This window comes from Salmo salar, chromosome ssa10 (assembly GCF_905237065.1).
Source record: "Salmo salar chromosome ssa10, Ssal_v3.1, whole genome shotgun sequence".
Lineage (NCBI taxonomy): Eukaryota > Metazoa > Chordata > Actinopteri > Salmoniformes > Salmonidae > Salmo > Salmo salar.
In genome coordinates, this window is record NC_059451.1 from 42,141,059 (window position 1) to 42,158,764 (window position 17,706).

The 17,706-nt window shown below is 45.7% G+C and overlaps 1 protein-coding gene across 1 annotated transcript in view; it reads left to right on the top strand.

Moving 5' to 3' along the window:
• The window catches only part of slc1a7b (solute carrier family 1 member 7b), a 118,744-nt gene that overhangs the window by 73,267 nt on the left and 27,771 nt on the right, over positions 1 to 17,706 (top strand). Inside the window, exon 3 of the mRNA XM_014123319.2 lies at positions 11,719 to 11,934. Coding sequence (XP_013978794.1) covers positions 11,719 to 11,934 — 216 coding nt within the window. The remainder of the gene's footprint in view (positions 1 to 11,718; positions 11,935 to 17,706) is intronic.

The following is a 17,706-nucleotide window of genomic DNA, read 5'->3' on the forward strand; positions in this document are numbered from 1 at the left end:
GGTGTGTGTGTGTGTGTGTACGTGTGCATCCGTCCAGTGTTGGTGATCATGTGCCCACTGGAGCCACTTCTTATTGTTTTTAGCTGGTAGGAACCCAGTGTGGTCATCTTTTGCAATAGCTCATCCGTTACAAGGACCTTACGAGTTGTGCATTCCGAGATGCCGTTCTGCACACCACTGTTGTACTGAGCCTTTATTTACCTGTTCGTGGCCCGCCTGTTAGCTTGCACGATTCTTGACATTCTCCTTCAACCTCTCATGAACGAGCTGTTATCGCCCACAGGACTGCCACTGACTGGATGTTTTTTGATTGTTGCACTATTCTCAATAAACACTAGACTCTGTCGTCCATGAAAAGCTCAGGAGGGCGGCCGTTTCTGAGATACTGGAACCGGCCCGCCTGGCACCGCCGATCATACCACGCTCAAAGTCACTTAGATCAGTCGTTTTTCCCATTCTAACATTCAATCGAACAGTAACTGAATGCCTTGATGCCTGTCTGCCTGCTTTATGTAGCAAGCCACGGCCATGTGACTCTCTGTCTGTAGGACCGAACCGTTTTCGTGTACCTAATAAACTGTCCACTGAGTGTACTCACCACACACACACCAAATTCTCTCTCAATCTCTCTCTCTCTTTTACTCATGTACATACACACACCTGTTGGAAACATTCAAAATGCATATTTTTCATTCGACCTGGATGACTGCTAAAGCTATTGGGGGATGTATGGCAGTCACTGAGTCACAATGACATCTGTATGTCTGGAATTATGATGATGAAAGTCACTGTAGGGAATTGGAGTGGACTGATGCATACAGCGATGCACCACAAACGTCAGGAGGATAAGGATTGCAGATGTTCGGATGAGTGCTGCAGATTGGGGCCAGAAAGGGTCTGTGGTTAAAAGGAGAATGGAATGTTCATCCCGTAACATGATGATGAAGCATGAGTTTATACAAAACAGAACGAGAATGGAGACTGAAAATGATGATTACATTCATGTACAGTACCAGTGAATGTGGATGAGACCATCTGACAGTAAGCTTCAGAGTCATTGAGAGAGCATCTGATTTGTGTGTGTTCATTCACTGGGGGTCTCTGTATGCCTGCTGCCCCTGAAGGAGAGCAGAGAGGGATTATAGTCAGATCTTTATATTGACACATACAGTGCATTCAGAAAGTATTCAGACCCCTTGACTTTTTACACATGTTGTTACTTTACAGCCTTATTCTAAAATCTACACACCATACCTCATAATGGCAAAGCAAAAACAGGTTTTTAGAATTTTTTGCAAAAAACTGAAATATTACATTTACATTAGTATTTAGACCTAGTACTTTGTTGAAGCCGAGTACTTTGTTGAAGCACCTTTGGCAGTGATTGAAGCCTTGAGTCTTCTTGATTGACTCTGTCAATCACCGTATTCTTATCGGCAGACTCAATAGCTTTGGTTTCTCTAATGACTGCCTTGCCTGGTTCACCAACTACTTTACAGATGATGAAAGTCAGTGTGTCAAATTGGAGGGCCTGTTGTCCGGACCTCTGGCAGTCTCTATGGGGGTACCACAGGGTTCAATTTTCAGGCCGTCTCTTTTCTCTGTATATATCAATGATGTTGCTTTTGCTGCGGGTGATTCCCTGATCCACCTCTACGCAGACGACACCATTCTGTATACTTCTGGCCCTTCCTTGGACACTGTGCTAACTAACCTCCAAACGAGGTTCAATGCCATACAACACTCCTTCCGTGGCCTCCAACTGCTCTTAAACGCTAGTAAAACCAAATGCATGCTTTTCAACCGTTCGCTGCCCGCACCCGCCCGCCCGACTAGCATCACCACCCTGGACGGTTCTGACCTAGAATATGCTGACAACTACAAATACCTAGGTGTCTGGCTAGACTGTAAACTCTCCTTCCAGACTCATATTAAACATCTCCAATCCAAAATCAAATCTAGAATCAGCTTTCTAATTCGCAACAAAGCCTCCTTCACTCACGCCGCCAAACTTACTCTAGTAAAACTGACAATCCTACCGATCCTCGACTTTGGCGTCGTCATTTACAAAATAGCCTCCAACACTCTACTCAGCAAACTGGATGCAGTCTATCACAATGCCATTTGTTTTGTACCAAATCACCTTATACCACCCACCACTGCGACATGTGTGCTCTAGTCGGCTGGCCCTCGCTACATATTCGTCGCCAGACCCACTGGCTCCAGGTCATCTATAAGTCTATGCTAGGTAAAGCGCCGCCTTATCTCAGTTCACTGGTCACGATAACAACACCCACCCGTAGCACACGTTCCAGCAGGTATATCTCACTGATCATCCCCAAAGCCAACACCGCATTTGGCCGCCTTTCCTTCCAGTTCTCTGCTGCCAATGACTGGAACGAATTGCAAAAATCGCTGAAGCTGGAGACTCATATTTCCCTCACCAACTTTAAACATCAGCTATCTGAGCAGCTAACCGATCGCTGCAGCTGTACATAGTCCATCTGTAAATAGCCCACCCAATCTACCTACCTCATCCCCATATTGTTTTTATTTACTTTTCTGCTCTTTTGCACACCAGTATCTCTACTTGCACATCATCATCTGCTCATTTATCACTCCAGTGTTAATCTGCTAAATTGTAATTCTTCGCTACTATGGCCTATTTATTGCCTACCTCCTCATGCCTTTTGCACACACTGTATATAGACTTTCTTTTTTTCTACTGTCATTGACTTGTTTATTGTGTTATTGGCATGTTTATTGTTTATTCCATGTTATTCCATGTGTAACTCTGTGTTGTTGTCTGTGTCACACTGCTTTGCTTTATCTTGGCCAGGTCGCAGTTGTAAATGAGAAGTTGTTCTCAACTAGCCTACCTGGTTAAATAAAGGTGAAATAAATATGAAGTAGTAACCTGACATTTTTTCAAAGGCTCACCCTTGTTAAAAGTACATTTGTGGAATTTTCCTTCTTAATGCATTTGAGCCAATCAGTTGTGTTGTGACAAGGTACAGTAGGGGAGGTATACAGAAGATAGCCCTATTTGGTAAAATACCAAGTCCATATTATGGTGAGAACAGCTCAAATAAGGGAAGAGAAATTACAGTCCATCATTACTTTAAGACATGAAGGTCAGTCAATGCGGAAAATTTCAATAACTTTCAGGTGATGTTGCAAAAACCATCAAGCGCTATGATGGAACTGGCTCTCATGAGGACCGCCACAGGAAAGGAAGAACCAGAGTTACCAGGACAATGACCCAACACACCTCCAGGATGTGTGAGGGTTATTTGGCCAAAAAGGAGAGTGATGGAGCGCTGCATTAGATGACCTGGCCTCCACAATCACCCGATCTAAACCCAATTGAGGGTTATACTGTATGGGAACAATATACTGTATGGGAACTCCTTCAAGACTGTTGGAAAAGCATTCAAGGTGAAGCTGGTTGAGAGAATGCCAAGAGTGTGCAAAGCTGTCATCAAGGCAAAGGGGGGCTACTTTGAAGAATCTAAAATGTGAAATATAATTTGATTTGTTTAAAAAAAATTGGTTACTACATGATTCCATATGTGTTATTTCATTGTTTTGATGTCTTCGCTATTATTATACAATGTAGAAAATAGTAAAAATAAAGAAAAACCCTTGAATGAGTAGGTTTGTCTAAACTTTTAACTGGTATTGTAGCTGAACAATTACTTATTTGATGTTACGTTCCTCCTCCATTTACATGCATTCCATGCCCCATTGAACCAAACCAAACCCTCTGCTATTGAATTCAGACATCGTTGACATTGTTAACAAGTCCTACAGCACACTGACAACACGACTGACTCACTCTCTGTCATTACCTAACTGTAGTATTTTAGAAACCAATGAACAGCTAATTGAGAGGACTGTCACGACTTCCGCCGAAGTTGGTTCCTCTCCTTGTTCGGGCGACGTTCAGCGGTCGGCGTCCCCAATCTTCTAGCCATCATCGATCCACTTTCCATTTTCCATTTGCTTTGTCTTGTCTTCCCACACAGCTGGTTTCAATTCCATCATTACATGTTGTGTTTTTAACCCTCTGTTCCCCCGATGTCCTTGTCCGGAATTCTTTCTTTGTAAGTGCTTGTGCATGTTATTCTGGTGTGCGACGGGTTTTGTTACCCATTGATTGATTGTTCTGTTTCCGGTGGTTTTTATTATTAAATTGCGCCATTGTAAACACAGTTTTTGCTCTCCTGCACCTGACTTCTCTGCCGCCAGTACGCACCCCTTACAGAATTCTGGACCAAACTTATGGAGTCAGCAGGAGCAAGTACCCCGTGTATAGGGGTGGAGGAGCGCATCCGGGAGCATGCAGCAATGCTCCACCATCTTGGCACCGCCATGGACCACGTTGTCCAGACAATGGACCGCTGGGAGAGACAGGGAGTTCTACAAGCGCCTCCACCAGCACAACCGGGGTCTCCACTATGCGCCCCTCCTTCTCCTGGTCCCAGTGGGATTCGTCTCTACCTTCCCCAGGAATACGATGGGACGGCTGCGAACTGCCAGGGGTTCCTGTTGCAGCTAGACATATACCTGGCAACCGTCCACCCGGCTCCTTCGGGCGTGAGAGGGTGTCCGCCCTTGTCTCGTGCCTCACCGGGAAAACCCTGGAGTGGACCAACGCAGTGTGGAGAGAGGGAGATGCGGCATTGGACCAGTTTGAGGAGTTCACCCGCCGCTTCCGGGCAGTCTTCGAACCACCCGCCCGAGGGTAGAGCGGCGGGTGAACGCCTCTTCCATCTGAAGCAGGGGACGAGGAGCGCCCAGGAGTTCGCCCTGGAGTTTCGCAGGATGGAACGACAGGGCCCTGATCGACCATTATCGCTGCAGTCTGCGCGAGGACGTCCGTTGGGAGTTGGCCTGCAGAGACACCACCCTCACATTCGACCAGCTGGTGGACCTGTCCATCCGGCTGGATAACCTGCTGGCTACCCGCGGACGTTCAGATCGGGGTCTGTTGGTTCCATCCCCCCTGCACCTACTCTCCGATGCCCATGGAGCTGGGAGGGGTGGTGCGCAGGGAGACCGGAGGGGGTTCCAGCTCGTGCACCATCTGTGGCCGCAGAGGTCACACTGCCGGTCGGTGCCGGGTTGGTTCCTCTGGGTATCGAGGCAGCAGGCAGGGAGCTCTGGCGTCACCCCAGGTGAGCCGGCACCATTCTCATCCAGAGCCCTCTGTTGCACATGTGTTTTTGTATGTCACTTTTCCTGAGTTTTCCCCGCATTCCCAGCATAAGGCGCTCATCGATTCAGGCGCGACTGGGAATTTTATAGATAGATCGTTCGCCCATAGTTTAGGGATTCCCATTGTTCCCGTCGCTGTGCCCTTCCCAGTTCACGCCTTAGATAGTCGACCATTACAGTGAGGGAAAAAAGTATTTGATCCCCTGATGATTTTGTACGTTTGCCCACTGACAAAGAAATAATCAGTCTATAATTTTAATGGTAGGTTTATTTGAACAGTGAGAGACAGAATAACAACAACAAAAAATCCAGAAAAACGCATGTCAAAAATGTTATAAATTGATTTTCATTTTAATGAGGGAAATAAGTATTTGACCCCCTCTCAATCAGAAAGATTTCTGGCTCCCAGGTGTCTTTTATACAGGTAACGAGCTGAGATTAGGAGCACACTCTTAAAACCTCTCTGGGCTAGGCGGGACGAATTCGTCCCACCTACGTAACAGCCACTTGCAGCCTGTGGCGCGATTTTCAAAACATTAAAAATCCTATTACTTCAATTTCTCAAACATATGACTATTTTACAGCTATTTAAAGACAAGACTCTCGTTAATCTAACCACACTGTCCGATTTCAAAAAGGCTTTACCACGAAAGCAAAACATTAGATTATGTCAGCAGAGTACCAAGCCAGAAATAATCAGACACCCATTTTTCAAGCCAGCATATAATGTCACCAAAACCCAGAAGACAGCTAAATGCAGCACTCACCTTTGATGATCTTCATCAGATGACAACCCTAGGACATTATGTTATACAATACATGCATGTTTTGTTCAATCAAGTTCATATTTATATCAAAAACCAGCTTTTTACATTAGCATGTGACGTTCAGAACTAGCATACCCCCGCAAACTTCCGGGGAATTCGCTAACATTTTACTAAATTACTCACGATAAACGTTCACAAAAAGCATAACAATTATTTTAAGAATTATAGATACAGACCTCCTCTATGCACTCGATATGTCCGATTTTAAAATAGCTTTTGGTGAAAGCACATTTTGCAATATTCTAAGTACATAGCCCAGGCATCACGGGCTCGCTATTTAGACACCCGGCAAGTTTAGCACTCACCATAATCATATTTACTATTATAAAAGTTTCATTACCTTTTGTTGTCTTCGTCAGAATGCACACCCAGGACTGCTACTTCAATAACAAATGTTGGTTTGGTCCAAAATAATCCATCGTTATATCCGAATAGCGGCGTTTTGTTCGTGCGTTCCAGACACTATCCGAAATGGTAAAGAAGTGTCGCGCGCATGGCGCAATTCGTGACAATAAAATTCTAAATATTCCATTACCGTACTTCGAAGCATGTCAACCGCTGTTTAAAATCAATTTTTACGCCATTTTTCTCGTAGAAAAGCGATAATATTCCGACAGGGAATCTCCTTTTCGGCAAACAGAGGAAAAAATCACAAAGGCGGGGGCGGTCGGGTCACGCGCATAAGCCCAGAGTCCCTTGATCGGCCACTTGAGAAAGGCGATAATGTGTTTCAGCCTGGGGCTGGAATGACGACATTCTGTTTTTTCCCGGGCTCTGAGCGCCTATGGACGACGTGGGAAGTGTCACGTTAGAGCAGAGATCCTTAGTAAAAGATAGAGATGGAAAAGAAGTTCAAGAAATGGTCAGACAGGCCACTTCCTGTAAAGGAATCTCTCAGGTTTTGACCTGCCATTTGAGTTCTGTTATACTCACAGACACCATTCAAACAGTTTTAGAAAGTTTAGGGTGTTTTCTATCCATATGTAATAAGTATATGCATATTCTATTTACTGGGTAGGAGTGGTAACCAGATTAAATCGGGTATGTTTTTTATCCAGCTGTGTCAATACTGCCCCCTAGCCCTAACAGGTTAAAGGGAGTGCTCCTAATCTCAGTTTGTTACCTATATAAAAGACACCTGTCCACAGAAGCAATCAATCAATCAGATTCCAAACTCTCCACCATGGCCAAGACCAAAGAGCTCTCCAAGGATGTCAGGGACAAGATTGTAGACCTACACAAGGCTGGAATGGGCTACAAGACCATCGCCAAGCAGCATGGTGAGAAGGTGACAACAGTTGGTGCGATTATTCGCAAATGGAAGAAACACAAAAGAACTGTCAATCTCCCTCGGCCTGGGGCTCCATGCAAGATCTCACCTCGTGGAGTTGCAATGATCATGAGAACGGTGAGGAATCAGCCCAGAACTACACAGGAGAATCTTGTCAATGATCTCAAGGCAGCTGGGACCATAGTCACCAAGAAAACAATTGGTAACATACTACGCAGTGAAGGACTGAAATCCTGCAGCGCCCGCAAGGTCCCCCTGCTCAAGAAAGCACATATACATGCCCGTCTGAAGTTTGCCAATGAACATCTGAATGATGCAGAGGACAACTGGGTGAAAGTGTTGTGGTCAGATGAGACCAAAATGGAGCTCTTTGGCATCAACTCAACTCGATGTGTTTGGAGGAGGAGGAATGCTGCCTATAACCCCACAAACACCATCCCCACTGTCAAACATGGAGGTGGAAACATTATGCTTTGGGGGTGTTTTTCTGCTAAGGGGACAGGACAACTTCACCGCATCAAAGGGACAATGGAAGGGGCCATGTACCATCAAATCTTGGGTGAGAACATCCTTCCCTCAGCCAGGGCATTGAAAATGGGTCGTGGATGGGTATTCCAGCATGACAATGACCCAGAACACACGGCCAAGGCAACAAAGGAGTGGCTCAAGAAGAAGCACATTAAGGTCCTGGAGTGGCCAGCCAGTCTCCAGACCTTAATCCCATAGAAAATCTGTGGAGGGAGCTGAAGGTTCGAGTTGCCAAACGTCAGCCTCGAAACCTTAATGACTTGGAGAAGATCTGCAAAGAGGAGTGGGACAAAATCCCTCCTGAGATGTGTGCAAACCTGGTGGCCAACTACAAGAAACGTCTGACCTCTGTGATTGCCAACAAGGGTTTTGCAACCAAGTACTAAGTCATGTTTTGCAGAGGGGTCAAATACTTATTTCCCTCATTAAAATGCTAATAATTTTATAACATTTTTGACATGCGTTTTTCTGGATTTTTATGTTGTTATTCTGTCTCTAACTGTTCAAATAAACCTACCATTAAAATTATAGACTGATCATTTCTTTGTCAGTGGGCAAACGTACAAAATCAGCAGGGGATCAAATACTTTTTTCCCTCACTGTAGGGTCAGGGTTGATTAGGGAGGCCACCGCTCCTCTGGGCATGGTGACGCAGGGTGAGTCACAAGGAGAGAATTAGTCTCTTCCTTATTGACTCTCCTGCGTTTCCCATGGTGCTAGGCCTACCCTGGTTAGCTTGTCATGACCCCATTGTTTCTTGGCAACAGAGGGCTCTCATGGGGTGGTCGCGAGAGTGCTCAGGGAGATGTTTAAGGGTTTCCGTTGGTGCTACTACGGTGGAAAGTCCAGACCAGGTCTCCACCGTGCGCATTCCCCCTGAATATGCCGATTTGGCTCTCGCCTTCTCCAAAAAGAAGTCGACTCAATTACCACCCCATCGACGGGGCGATTGTGCGATAAATCTCCTGGTAGACGCTGCACTTCCCAGGAGTCACGTGTATCCCCTCTCACAGGCGGAGACGGCGGCTATGGAAACATATGTCTCCGAATCCCTGCGTCAGGAGTACATTGGGTCCTCCACTTCACCCGCCTCCTCAAGTTTATTTTTTGTGAAGAAGAAGGGAGGTCTGCGCCCGTGTACTGACTATCGAGGTCTGAACCAGATCACTGTGAGGTATAGTTACCCGCTACCGCTCATAGCCACAGCAATTGAGTCAATGCACGGGGCGCGCTTCTTCACCAAACTAGATCTCAGGAGCGCTTACAACCTGGTGCGTATCTGGGAGGGAGACGAGTGGAAGACGGCTTTCAGTACCCCCTCAGGGCACTATGAGTACCATGTCATGCCGTATAGGTTGATGAATGCGCCATCAGTCTTCCAAGCCTTTGTAGACGAGATTTTCAGGGACCTGCATGGGCAGGGTGTAGTGGTGTATATTGATGACATTCTGATATACTCCGCTACACGCGCCAAGCATGTGCCCCTGGTGCGCAGGGTGCTTGTTCGCCTGTTGGAGCATGAGCTGTACGTCAAGGCCAGCCACCACCTCAGGCCGGTGGTGGCTGGCCCGCTCCAGGAGTCTGAGGTGCGGGAGGTTCCCAGCGTCGAGGGGGCCCCGGCGTACTCCGTTTGCTCCATACTGGATTCGAGGCGTCGGGCGAGGGGCCTTCAGTATCTCGTGGAGTGGGAGGGGTACGGTCCGGAGGAAAGGTGCTGGGTTCCGGTTGAGGACGTGTTGGACCCTTCAATGCTGCAGGAGTTCCACCATCTTCTTCCGTATCGCCCTGCGCCTCGCCCTCCGGGTCGTCCCTGAGGCCGGTGTCGGCGCGCTGCTGGAGCCACGCGTCGAGGGGGTCACGACTTGACGGAATTGTTTCTTTGTAAGTGCTTGTGCACGTTATTCTGGTGTGCGACGGGTTTTGTTACCCATTGATTGATTGTTCTGTTTCCGGTGGTTTTTATTATTAAACTGCGCCATTGTAAACACAGTTTTTTCTCTCCTGCGCCTGACTTCTCTGCCCCCAGCACGCACCCCTTACAAGGACATTAACTGAACCTTCTTTTAGCAGGTCATGGTACAGGGCTATATGCCTCTCAGTTTAAAGAATGGAATGTTGAGTAAATTACTATATTTCTCTCTGGTTATAATGACATATTTCATACAGAACATTGACTCATGAAAGGATATTGGACAGAATTTGAACAGTGGACAGAGCATGGCCTGGTAATAAAAGGAGAATAACTCTTAGGACACAATAAGGTGAAATTAAGCCTTCATTATCCTTTGATAATATAATGTACTGTATGCCATTTAGCAGGCGCTTTTATCCAAAGCAACTTAAAGTCATGCGTGCATACATTCTTGGGGGCAATCAAACCCACATTCCTGGAGTTACAAGGGCCATGCAACTGAACCATCCAATTGAGCTAAGGCCTAGAAGGCTATAAAGATGCTTCAGAAATGATTCAGAAGCAAATGTCATGCTATAAAGTGTGGCAGGGTATTTTAACATTCTTGGCGTTTGAATTCGTAGCACACCTGTTTCCGGGTTTGTCGCCAATAGCGGAGAGGAGGGTCACGGGCTGAAAAAAAATCCTCCTAAGGCTACTGGACTTGAATGAACCAGTCAAATGCGTTCATCAAAGGGGTGCATTTGGACCGGACCAACAGCCATCTATTGCTGCAGTGAGCGTATGTGTGTGTGTCTTTGTGTGTGTGTCTCCCATTGCACTCTGCGCTGAGAGAACACTTTCACTTTGACAGTCACTTGGTGAAGGTTTCTGGACTAGAAGTTACTGAATGCAACAACCATGTCACTAACAAACACAGTCATTGGGTGGGTGTCTCTCACATTTAGTTGAATGGCGTGCTGGGAAATATGCAAATACGGCTTTACAAACTACAATGTTAACGTCCCCCCTCCCTAAAACAAAAAAAGTGTAACGGCATCAACTCTAAGAAAGTGTTAATTTAAGTCGGAATTTGCAAGCAACATCCATGTTGTTGCTGTGTAGTATCCAGATGTTCTGCAATAACTGTAGCATTTTAAAGGATCACATTGTCTTCAATCTGTCAAAGACATACTGTGATCATAGGTACTGTTAGCTTATAATATATTTATGAACTTTGAAAGATGGATAGATTGTTGTAAAAATGGTGTCACTGTCTCTGTCAATTATCACTATATAATGAATGCAATATTTGGACCTGAAGTGGAATACGTCATAAAGACCTGTCAAGTATTGACAAATGTCACTTAACGCACGAAGACCTGCCTCAAGCCTAATCAGTGTGTGTGTGTGTGTCTCTGTCTCTCCCTCTCTCTTTCTCTCTCTCAACCACTCTCTCCCCCCATCTCTCCCCCCTCCCCCTCCTCTCCCTCTATCTTTCTCTCATCCACTCTCTCTCTCTCTTTCTTTCATCCACTCTCTCCTCCCCTCTCTCTCTCTCTCTCTCTCTCTCCCCTCTCTCTCTCACTCCCTCTTCCACCCCTCTCTCTCTCCCCCTCTCTCATCCTCTCTCCTCCCCCTGCTTTCTCTCCTTCCCTCTTACTCCCTAACTCTCTTTCTCTCTTCCCCTCTCTCTCTATCTCACCCATCTCTCTCTCTTCCCTCCTCCCTCTCTCCCTCTCTCCTCCCCCTCTTTGTCTCTCCCACTTCTATCTCCTCTCTCCTTCTCTCTCTCATCCTCTCTCCTCCCCCTCTCTCACTTTCTCCTCCTCTCTCTCTCTTTCTCTTCCCCCCCTCTTTCTCTCCCTCTCTCTCTCCTCCCCCCTTTCTCTCTCTCCCCCTTCTCGCTCCCCCTGCTTCTCTCTCTCTTTCTCTCTCTTCTCCCCCCTCCCTTTCTCCAGTCTGATGTCAGGGCTAGCAGCCCTGGATGCTAAGTGTTCCAGCAGACTGGGCCTTATCACCGTGTCTTACTACCTGTGGACCACCTTTGTAGCAGTGGTGGTGGGCATCATCATGGTCTCCGTCATCCACCCTGGAGGAGCAGCCCAGAAGGAGGACTCCGAGGACAGCGGCAAGGCCATCATGAGCTCTGCCGACGCCCTGCTTGACCTCATCCGGTAAGATGGCCCACCCGCTCTCCACCCACACACAAACCCACCCACACACCAACCCACACACACACACACACACACACACACACACCACCTATCCACCCACTCACCACCCACCTACCACCCACTCACCACACACTCACCCTCCACGCACCCACCCACCCACTCACCACCCACCCTTTAGCACTTACTCATTCACACGTTAAGTCTGTGTAGACCAATGCACTTCATTTGGATGTTCACCTGAAGAAAACGTGTAGAAAGTAAATAGAGTAATTTGTACTGTACTAGCGAGCAATCATGTGCGCTGGCCTGAGAATTTGAAATATTTGAAATAGTATTTTAACCCAGGTCTGCTGCTGAACATGCTCATACAGTACATGTACATACTATCACCAGCCAACCTTATTAACACTACGGATAGAGACGATGGGCCAGGACCCCACAAGATGGTGTTGATTCACTGTACTACATATTCTCACGTTCAGAACTGAACCTAGTGATTGAATCGCAGATGAGATTAATGATATATCTCAACAGCTAGGCTATCTCTGTCTGTGGAATATTAAAGACATGGCACCCTATTCCCTTAATAGTGCACTACTTTTGACCAGGGCCCATAGGGATGTAGTTAAAGGTAGTGCACTATATAGGGAATAGGGTGCCATTTGGGGCTCACCCATGGTTCAGAGGCTACCACCTTGAGTATTACATTTTTATTTGGTTTTTCTGCTTCTTTCTCCTCTAAATGTGTGTGGACTTGTTAGAGTCAGCCAGCCATACACTTGTATCTTGAAAGTACTTCAGTGAAATGATAACAGTTAAAGTGATGGGCCCAAATGCTCATCTTCAGCTGGATAGATGGGTCTCTCTCAAAATAAATGTTTTGATGGGGCAGACTCCACAGCTTGTACATTGTGATGCATTACAGGGCTCTTAGAGCATGTTGTGGTATTTGGTCATGTTGCCTTTGGCCGTTTACACTGTTCAAACCGAGAGAGACTTCATTTGAACTGCTCTCTGCTAAAGACAAATTGAAGTCACTAACGTCAATGCTGCACAGTGAAGTAGCCTAGCGTGTACCCGTAACAGCCTACTCTCCACTGGAGACATACCTCTCTCTAGATACATCCCAGCAGTGTCATTGTATTTGTCCCAAATGGCACCCTATTCCCAAAATAGTGCCCTATGGGCCCTGGTCAAAAGTAGTGCACTATAAAGGGAATAGGGTGCCATTTGGGATGTGATCATTATGTCATGGTGTTAGAGAAACCGCATACACAGCACTAACACAATTAGTGCTACACTCCCCTATGTATTTATTTGGACAGTGAAGGTAAAACGTTTAGTTTGGCTCTATACTCCAGCATTTTGGATATGATATCAACAAAACAGAATGTCACCTTTTATTTGAGGGTATTTTCATGCGTATCTGTTTTACTGTTTAGAAATTAAAGCACTTTATGCATCTAGTCCCCCATTTGAAGGCAGTGGTGTAAAGAACTTAAGTAAAAATACTTGAAAATACTTCTTAAACTTCTTAAGTAGTTTTTTGGGGTATATGTACTTTACAATTTATATTTTTGACAACTTTTACTTTTACTTCACTACATTCCTAAAGAAAATGATGTACTTTATACTCCATACATTTTCCCTGACACCCAAAAGAAGTCGTTACATTTTGAATGCTTAGCAGGACAGGAAAATTGCCAAATTCACACACTTATCAAGATAACATACCTGATCATCCCTACAGTCTCTGATCTGGCGGACTCACTAAACACATGCTTCGTTTGTAAATTATGTCTTGGAGTGTTGGAGCGTGCCCCTAGCTATCCGTAAATTTAAAAAACAAGAAAATTATGCCGTCTGGTTAACTTAATATAAGGAATTTGAAATGATTTATACTTTTACTTTTGCAATAACATTTACCTTTGATACTTAAATATATTTAAAACCAAATACTTTTAGACTTTTACTCAAGTAGGATTTTACTGAGTGACTTTCACTTTTACTTGAGTCATTTTCTATTAAGGTATCTTTACTTTTACTCAAGTATGACAATTGGGTACTTTTTCCACCACTGTTGAAGGTGTCAAATTAGTTTATAGTGCATTACCAATAACAGGGGAGGTTAGCACTTTGAGGGGGAGGGTATGACCTTTATGCCTCTGTAACTTTCTCACTCAAAAAAGTAAGACGGATACGTATGAAAATACCCTCAAATAAAAGGAGACATTCTGTACTGTCGCCTCATACAGTATAAAACATTTGATCTCAAATCCAAAATGTTGGAGTATTAAACGTTTTAGCTTCACTGTCCAAATAAATGCGTAGGGGAGTGTATATCTGAGAGACTAAGTGGCTTTTTGGGTGAACCTTGAGGGAGGAAAAAAGTAGATGACTAGCCTGATGGGTCAGGGTTACAGTACATGGTGTCAGTGGGGAGCAGCTGAGCAGCAGCTGGAGGTACACACTTAAGCTAAGTGTTAAATTACTTAAGACTCTGACTCATTATATTACCACACCACCACACAGCTCAGAAATAGAAATCGGTCTGTTTGGGTCTCCTGGGTTTATTGAGGAGTTTTAATGAGATTTGTCACATCAACTCAAATTGTATTTGTCACATGCGGCAAATACAACAGGTGTAGACCTTACAGTGAAATGCTTACTTACAATCCCTTAACCAACAATGCAGTTTTAAGAAAAATAAGTGTTGAGAAAGTATTTGCTAAAATTAACTGAAGTAAAAAATAATTAAAGAGCAACAATAAAATAACAGTAGCGAGGCTATATACAGGGGTACCAGTACAGAGTCAATGAGCAGGGGCACAGGTTAATCAAGGTAATTGAGGTAATATGTACATGTAGATAGAGGTAAAGTGACTGTGCATAAATAATAAACAGAGAGTAGCAGCAGTGTAAAAATGGGGGTGGGGTGGGGTGGAGGGGTCAATGCAAAAAGCCTGGGTAGTCGTTTGATTAGCTGTTCAGGAGTCTTATGGCATGGGGGTAGAAGCAGTTAAGAAGCCTTTTGGACCTAGACTTGGCGCTCCGGTAATGCTTGCCGTGCGGTAGCACAGAGAGCAGTCTATGACTAGGGTGGCTGGAGTCTTAGGGCCTTCCTCTGACACCACCTGGAATAGAGGTCCTGGATGAAAGTAAGGTTGGCCCCAGTGATGTACTGGGCCGTACGCATTACCCTCTGTAGTGCCTTCCCGTCGGAAGCCGAGCAGTTGTCATACCAGGCAGTGATGCAACCAGTCAGGATGCTCTCGGTGGTGCAGCTGTAGAACTTTTTGAGGATCTGAGGATCCATGTCAAATCTTTTCAATCTCCTGAGGGGGAATAGTTTTTGTCGTGCCCTCTTCACGACTGTCTTGGTGTGCTTGGACCATGATAGTTTGCTAATGATGTGGACACCAAGGAACTTGAAGCTCTCAACCTCCTCCACTGCAGCCCTTCAATGAGAATGGGGGCGTGCTTGGCCCTCCTTTTTCTGTAGTCCACAATCACAGAGGTTGTTATCCTGGCACCACACTGCTAGGGTTCTGACCTCTTCCCTATCGTTGTCGGTGATCAGGCCTACAACTGTTGTGTTGTCAGCAAACTTAATGATGGTGTTGGAGTGGTGCTTGGCCATGCAGTCATGGGTGAACAGGGAGTACAGGAGGGGACTGAGCATGCACCCCTGAGGGGCCCCCACGTTGAGGATCAGTGTGGCAGATCTGTTGTTGCCTACTCTTACCACCTGGTGGTGGCCCGTAAGGAAGTCCAAGATCCAGTTGCAGAGGGAGGTGTTTAGTCCCAGGGTCCTTAGCTTAGTGATGAGGTTTGAAGGCACAATGGTGTTGAACGCTGAGCTGTAGTCAATGAACAGCATTCTCACGTAGGTGCTCCTTTTGTCAAGGTGGAAAAGGGCAGTGTGGAGTGCAATAGAGATTGCATCATCTGTGGATCTGTTGGGGCAGTATACAAATTTGAGTGGGTCTAGGGTTTCCGGGTTGATGGTGCTGATGTGACCCATGACCAGCCTTTCAAAGCACTTCATGGCTACAGACGTGAGTGCTACGGGTCGGTAGCTATTTAGGCAGGTTACCTTGGTTTTCTTGGGCACAGGGACTATGGTGGTCTGCCTGAAACATGTTGGCATTACAGACTCGTTCAGGAAGAGGTTGAAAATGTCAGTAAAGTAATTTGCCAGCTATGGAGAGCGTGATCACACAGTCATCCGGAAAAGCTGGTGATCTCATGCATGCTTCAGTGTTGCTTGCCTCGAAGCAGGCATAGAAGTAATTTAGCTCGTCTGGTAGGCTTGTGTCACTGGCAGCTCGCAGCTGTGATTCCCTATGTAGTCCACAATAGTTTGCAAGCCCTGCCAGATCCGACGAGCATCGGAGCCGGTGTAGTACAATTCGATCTTCGTCCTGTATTGATGCTTTGCCTGTTTGATGGTTCGTCGGAGGGCATAGCGGGATTCCTTATAAGCGTCCGGGTTAGAGTCCCGCTCTTGCTCTCCTCAATGCAATCGGGAAGAATCCAGTCTGTGCTAGCAAAACAGCCCTGTAGCTTTGCATCTGCGTCATCTGACCACTTCCGTATTGAGCGAGTCACTGGTACTTCCTGCTTTAGTGTTTGCTTGTAAACAGAAATCAGGAGGATAGAGTTATGGTCAGATTTGCCTTTTTTTTTATTTCACCTTTATTTAACCAGGTAGGCTAGTTGAGAACAAGTTCTCATTTACAACTGCGACCTGGCCAAGATAAAGCAAAGCAGTGCGACACAAACAACAATACAGAGTTACACATGGAATAAACAAACATACAGTCAATAACACAATAGAAAAAAGTATATATACAGTGTGTGCAAATGAGGTAAGATAAGGGAGGTAAGGCAATAAATAGGCCATAGTGGCGAAATAATTACAATTTAGCAATTAAACACTGGAGTGATAGATGTGCAGAAGATGAATGAACAAATAGAGATACTGGGGTGCAAAGGAGCAAAACAAAAATAACAGTATGGGGATGAGGTAGTTAAATGGGTTATTTACAGATGGGCTATGTACAGGTGCAGTGATCTGTGAGCTGCTCTGACAGCTGGTTCTTAAAGTTAGTGAGGGAGATATGAGTCTACAGCTTCAGTGATTTTTGCAGTTCGTTCCAGTCAGTGGCAGCAGAGAACTGGAAGGAAAGGCGGTCAAAGGAGGAATTGGCTTTGGGGGTGACCAGTGAAATATACCTGCCTGAGCGCATGCTATGGGTGGGTGCTGCTATGGTGACCAGTGAGCTGAGATAAGGTGGGGCTTTACCTAGTAAAGACTTATAGATGACCTGGAGCCAGTGGGTTTGGCGACGAATATGAAGCAAGGGCCAGCCAACGAGAGCATTCAGGTCGCAGTGGTGGGTAGTATATGGGGCTTTTCTGACAAAATGGATGGCACTGTGATAGACTGCATCCAATTTGCTGAGTAGAGTGTTGGAGGCTATTTTGTAAATGACATCGCCGAAGTCAAGGATCGGTAGGATAGTCAGTTTTATGAGGGTATGTTTGGCAGCATGAGTGAAGGATGCTTTGTTGCGAAATAGGAAGCCGATTCTAGATTTAATTTTGGATTGGAGATGCTTAATGTGAGTCTGGACGGAGAGTTTACAGTCTAACCAGACACCTAGGTATTTGTAGTTGTCCACATATTCTAAGTCAGAACCGTCCAGAGTAGTGATGTTGGACGGGCGGGCAGATGCTGGTATCGATTGGTTGAAGAGCATGCATTTA